At 43.5% G+C, this 6,000-nt stretch overlaps 1 protein-coding gene across 1 annotated transcript in view; it reads left to right on the forward strand.

The window, feature by feature from the left end:
- Window positions 1–5,101, forward strand: part of KLHL25 (kelch like family member 25) — a 48,277-nt gene extending 43,176 nt beyond the window's left edge. The window contains exon 2 of the mRNA XM_069766249.1: window positions 1,672–5,101. Coding sequence (XP_069622350.1) covers window positions 1,689–3,458 — 1,770 coding nt within the window. The 5' untranslated portion in view covers window positions 1,672–1,688 and the 3' untranslated portion in view covers window positions 3,459–5,101. The remainder of the gene's footprint in view (window positions 1–1,671) is intronic.
- The last annotated feature ends 899 nt before the right edge of the window (window positions 5,102–6,000 follow it).

The following is a 6,000-nucleotide window of genomic DNA, read 5'->3' on the forward strand; positions in this document are numbered from 1 at the left end:
CAGAGCTCGTTCTTGTATTTTTGGGTATTTGTCAGATCACTGTGTGCGCTCTGATCGCTAAGCACACTGTGTTTCTGGATTGCCTTCATAACACCTGTCATTAGCAAACATAACACTCCGCCCCACCACATCACCACACATAATCCCACCCCAGCACATCAGCACACATAATTCCGCCCCAACACATCACCACACACAATCCCACCCCCACCCATCACCACACATAATAGCGCCCCCCCACCACATCACCACACATAATCCCGCCCTCCCACCCCATCACCACACATAACACCCCCCCACCCATTAACAAAACATAATCCCGCCACCCCATTACCACACACAATCCTGCCCCCGCACCCCATTACCACGCATAATCCCGCCCCCCACATCACCACGCATAATCCCGCCCCCCTACCACATCACCACGCACAATCCCGCCCCCCTACCACATCACCACGCACAATATCGCCCCCCACTCCATTACCACGCATAAGACCGCCCCCCCACCCCATTACCACACATAATCCCGCCCCCCCCACCCCATTACCACAGATAATCCCGCTTCCCCCCCTCACCACCACATTACCACACACAATCCCATCCCCGCACATTAAATTGTACCTGGTAGAAGTCAAGGAAAGATCTTTGAAAATGACTATACATTTAATTGTGTTTACAGAGAAATTTTAACTTAATTTATGTTTTGTTATGAAATTTGTTTAGATGCTGGAATGAATAAAAAACGCACATCTTACTGAATCCAGTAAATGTTTTTTATTTTACACTGTGAATAAATTGTATTATTAGTATTATTCAGATTTTTAATGATTATATTATTAACTTCATTTTAAGGTAATTTACCACCTGCGCAAGCGCTATTGAATGTTCTCATTATTTACTTTAGTTTAATCACCAGCAATTAATTAGATAGCAATGAGCGTGCCGAGCGTTAGCTGGCTGGAAACAGCTAGTCTAGTCCATATATGCCATTTGACCTGTAGTTTAGGCATGATCTGGCAATTTGTCATCAGACCCTTTTTTTTTATTTATTTATTTTTTTGGGATAATGGAGCTTAGGGGCTCCACTTTGAGGTGTACAATTTGCCACTCTTGTTAAAGGAGACTTCAAAGACCTGGAACCACTGGGCTTGCACTCAATATGAATTTAAGTAGTAATTGCTCAGTAGTCTTAAAACCAGTTATTCTGGCCCCTACAATATAAGGCAAGTTCTGATGAAACTGGTCCACAGGCCTGGACGTTGTGCGTGTGTTTTAAGGTGATGGGGGGGGCAAAATAAAATCAATATCTACTCCTATACTTTGTTCCTTCGTCCTGAAATTCATACGGGTCACTGCCTGGGATTGTTAGAACATATGTTTTTGCAATAAAAGTCAATTTCCTTCAGAATGTATGTTGCTTTTATATCTTGGTGTTTTTCTTAAAACAATTATGAACATTAATAAAAATTTGTGCTGTTCCTAAAATTATCCTTTTTTTTATTCTTTCTACATTTGTAATAAATGGACAGATGCATGAAAAACTATGCAAATGAATCCTTTTTAATGAATTAAAAATAATGGATACTAATGAGTTACAACCTGGAGCTATAGAAGTATCTACATATTTTGATATTGTAGTGAAAAAGTTATAAACTATTTTTTTTTTTTCAGCTTTAGATGTCATCATCATGTCAGTCAGCGTCCATGAAAACCGCAAGTCACGGACCAGTACAGGGTCTATGAATATTTCATTGTACCACAAACTTGGTCACCCAGACTGTGTTCTAACCCACCTGAATTCAATGCGAAAGCAGGAACTTTTTACAGATGTCACATTATGGGCAGGTGACCGGGCATTCCCATGCCATCGTGCAGTACTGGCAGCCTGTAGCCAGTACTTTGAGGCTATGTTCAGCCATGGATTGAGAGAAAGCCTTGATAACACTGTGAATTTTCATGATAGTCTTCATCCTGAAGTCCTGGAACTCTTACTTGACTTTGCTTACTCGTCTAAAATAATAATTAATGAAGAAAATGCAGAGTCTCTGCTAGAAGCAGGAGACATGCTACAGTTTCATGATGTACGAGATGCTGCCTCAGAGTTTTTAGAGAAAAACCTTTGTCCCTCAAATTGTTTGGGAATGTTACTGTTGTCAGATGCCCATCAATGCCGTAGGTTGAATGAGTTGTCTTTGCGAATGTGCTTGGTCAACTTTGAAATAGTTCATAAGATGGAAGACTTTAATAATCTTTCCAAAGACCTCTTGCTGGACTTGGTTTCCAGTGATGAACTTGAGATTGAAGATGAGCAGGTGGTCTTCAATGCCGTTCTTCAATGGGCTAAGTATGACTTGGGCAAAAGAAAAGATTATTTTCCAGAATTATTAAAGAACATCAGGTTGGCATTGCTTCCCTCTGAATCCCTGAAGGAAACCATTGCTTGTGAAGACTTGGTAATGGCTGATGAGAGGAGCAAAGTAATCATGGAGGAGGCTGTCCAGTGCAAGAGAAAGATACTGCAGAATGATGGAGTGGTGACTAGTCTATGTGCCAAGCCTCGAAAAGCAGGGCATACCTTACTTATTCTAGGGGGTCAAACGTTTATGTGTGACAAAATTTTCCAAGTAGACCACAAAGCTAAAGAGATTATTCCTAAAGCCGACTTGCCAAGCCCACGAAAAGAGTTTAGCGCTTGTGCCATTGGCTGTAAGGTGTACGTGACTGGTGGACGGGGCTCTGAGAATGGGGTATCAAAAGATGTGTGGGTATATGATACAGTACATGAGGAGTGGTCAAAGGCAGCACCAATGCTCATCGCCCGGTTTGGGCATGGCTCAGCGGAGCTACAAAACTGCCTTTATGTAGTTGGTGGACATACAGCAGTGGCCGGAGTTTTCCCTGCATCGCCTTCAGTTTCTCTAAAGCAAGTAGAGAGGTATGATCCTCTGACAAATAAATGGACAATGGTGGCACCACTGCGGGATGGTGTAAGCAACGCCGCTGTGGTTAGTGCCAAACTGAAGCTCTTTGTTTTTGGAGGGACGAGTATACACAGAGATCGGGTCTCTAAAGTGCAGTGTTATGACGCCTTTGAAAACAGGTGGAATATAAAGGCTGAATGCCCCCAACCGTGGCGCTATACTGCTGCTGCAGTGCTGGGCAGTCAGATTTTTATAATGGGAGGAGACACAGAATTTACAGCGGCCTCTGCCTATCGCTTTGACATTGAAACCGATCAGTGGACAAGAATTGGCGACATGACAGCCAAACGAATGTCTTGCCATGCTGTAGCCTCGGGAAATAAACTCTATGTGGTTGGGGGCTATTTTGGTACACAAAGGTGTAAGACCCTGGACTGTTATGATCCAATCTCCGACTCGTGGAATAGCATCACCACGGTGCCTTACTCACTTATACCTACAGCTTTTGTGAGCACTTGGAAGCACTTACCCGTATGAGATGACGGACTTCATAAAGGAATATTACTTGTCACACTGAGGTAAACAAGTGCCGCAGTGGCATTCTGCCAGATATTCCATGATTCGTCTTATGTGGTTATGTTGTGGACTAAAAAAATGCCAAGTTACTGGGGTAGAAGCATCTGCCACCTGACCGTGCGGAATCCATCTTGTTACAGGGGATTTAGGGTTCCTCTTCAATCCCGTTCTTCCAGGTGAAGGAATTGAATGTAAATAATGATACATGTGCTTTCTTGACTTTCTGTTTATTGAATGACATACTAAAAAACTACGAATAAGGACTGAGAGCATTATAGGGCATTTTTAGCAACTGTTCAGGTCTCAGAATGATGGACAAAATAACCAATGTGGTGAAGTAACTCATGGCGCAGCCATCTGTCTAGGTTCATGGGTGTTGCCTCTATGACCATATACCATGTGTATGGAGGCATGCATACACACCTTTCTACTGCCGGTGTTCAGCACCTGCTTTTTCTCCTCTTATTAACGTCACCGCTCTACAGACTCTGGGTCATGCTGCGACCTGGGTTCTACATTTATGGCACATCAGAACAAGGCTGCACAGGCTTTCATTGTTAAAAGCCTTCCAGCTCATGCATAGAGTAAGACAACTAGTTGGAATTATAGTAGCGTCTCTGAGAAGAGAAGCAGAATAGCGCTGCACACCGGGCAGAGCAGGGGAAGGGGAGTGAAAGAATACACTACATGCACATATGTCTACATGGGAGAGCTTCTTTATTAGAATGTTTGTCCAGAGTACAGAACCGGCACTACCAACTCTAGGAGTGTCACCAGAGCAAGTAAATCAAGTATCGATGAAAAGACAGTAATTAGTCTGTTTATAATATGTATCGGGGTGAATATCTACTCATTGGCCGGAATATTGTGAAATTAAGTAGTTTATCAAGACAGGAATAAATGTATTTAAGGCAGAAGGAGCAATCTCGTGGATCACTGCCTGTTGATGAGCCTGAGACAGAAGGGGTATAATTTGCGTAGTGACAGAAGCCCCTTTTGATACATATGTTCGCTCAAAATGATTGTCCAAACCAGCCATGGGCCCATGGCGCACCCTTAGTGTGGCCAAACGGTGCAGTGCAATCTCCCATGTACTTGTTTTCCATCTATCTCTACCCACCTTTTCCTTGATAGACCACTCTGGGATTACATGCGGCAGGAGGGTAGAGATGGACGGAAAATGAGGGGGTGGGAAGGTGCAGTGAGCTGTTGGCCACGCCAAAGGTGCCGGTGATGGTTTGAACTGTTATTTATTCTGAATTGATTCCATTTAGAATCGATGCAGATAAATCGGTGTGCCCTCTCTTGAGCAGTTTCCGTTAATGGTGAAGTGGGATGTGTAATCCTCGAAATCTACAGATGGATTCACCGCACGCTCCTTTAGATGAATTATGAATAAGACCCTGGAGGCATTGAAACGTTATAACAATTTGCACAGCTATGAAAAAAGTGGAGGAATAAGCGACAAACGCTTGATTTTCACATGGGAAATAAATACTTTCTTATCTAAAGGAGTGTGCGGTGAATCTCTGTCCATTTTAAAATGTAATGACTAGGGATGAGCGAATAGGTTCAGATAAGGGCTTATCTGAATAGCTATGGCGCTTAGCCGGGTTCCCAATGCAGCTATTCGCTAACTGGAGCGCTCCCGATAATCAGCTGTTCAGCTCCGCAGCGGTGTGACCGTTACAATACATGCATGGAGAGCCTATGTGTTGGATTCACACCGCCGCGACGCCAAACAACCAGCGCTCCAGGTTACCGAGGCAGCTATTCAGTAAGCTCTTAATCGCTCATCCCTAGTAACGATCCCTACGGATCCATGTAGATAAGTTGATCCTATGTTGCGTTCCCTGGTTTTACTTACCCGACAGGTGCTAAATGTTGCTTTTTGAGCAGGCAGCATGTTATATAGACTTCTGATGAGTTCCTGATATATGGCAGCATCTAGAAGACAATACAGTAGACCCTGAAAGAAACGATCGTGTATGGATAACTTCTGCACTACAGAAGGGTGAAGGGAAGAAGGGGCTGCTTGCTGCCTTGTTGTCCACATGCAGATCTGTTAGTGACCAGATCAATGCAATGTACTATGGGATTTCTGCGCTGTGGTGGGAGCTACAGACCCCACCTGCCCTCCAGTGAGTGATTAACAGCCGAAAGGCGTTGTCGGACATCAGCAGTGTTGAGTAATGCAGCTCAGCACTATCAAGTATATAAGACTGTTATAGGTGGTGCTGGAGTATTGCATCTCAAAGATTGGGGCCGTACCTGGGAACATACCCAGGCTGCAGCTTTAGCAAGCCATTAAACTGAATAATAAATCTGCTTTAGGAAGAAGAACAGCTCTGAAGCACAAACTGCAGCACTGTCAAGTGAAGTATTTTATTAACCAATAGAACCGGATTTTCCAGTTTTATTATTTAGTCGTAGATGTGAGAAATTCAGCACTACAGCATGGGGTAGACTGATAAATATATAGACTGATAAATGGAGCAGTGGT

This window comes from Ranitomeya imitator, chromosome 4 (assembly GCF_032444005.1).
Source record: "Ranitomeya imitator isolate aRanImi1 chromosome 4, aRanImi1.pri, whole genome shotgun sequence".
Taxonomy (NCBI): domain Eukaryota; kingdom Metazoa; phylum Chordata; class Amphibia; order Anura; family Dendrobatidae; genus Ranitomeya; species Ranitomeya imitator.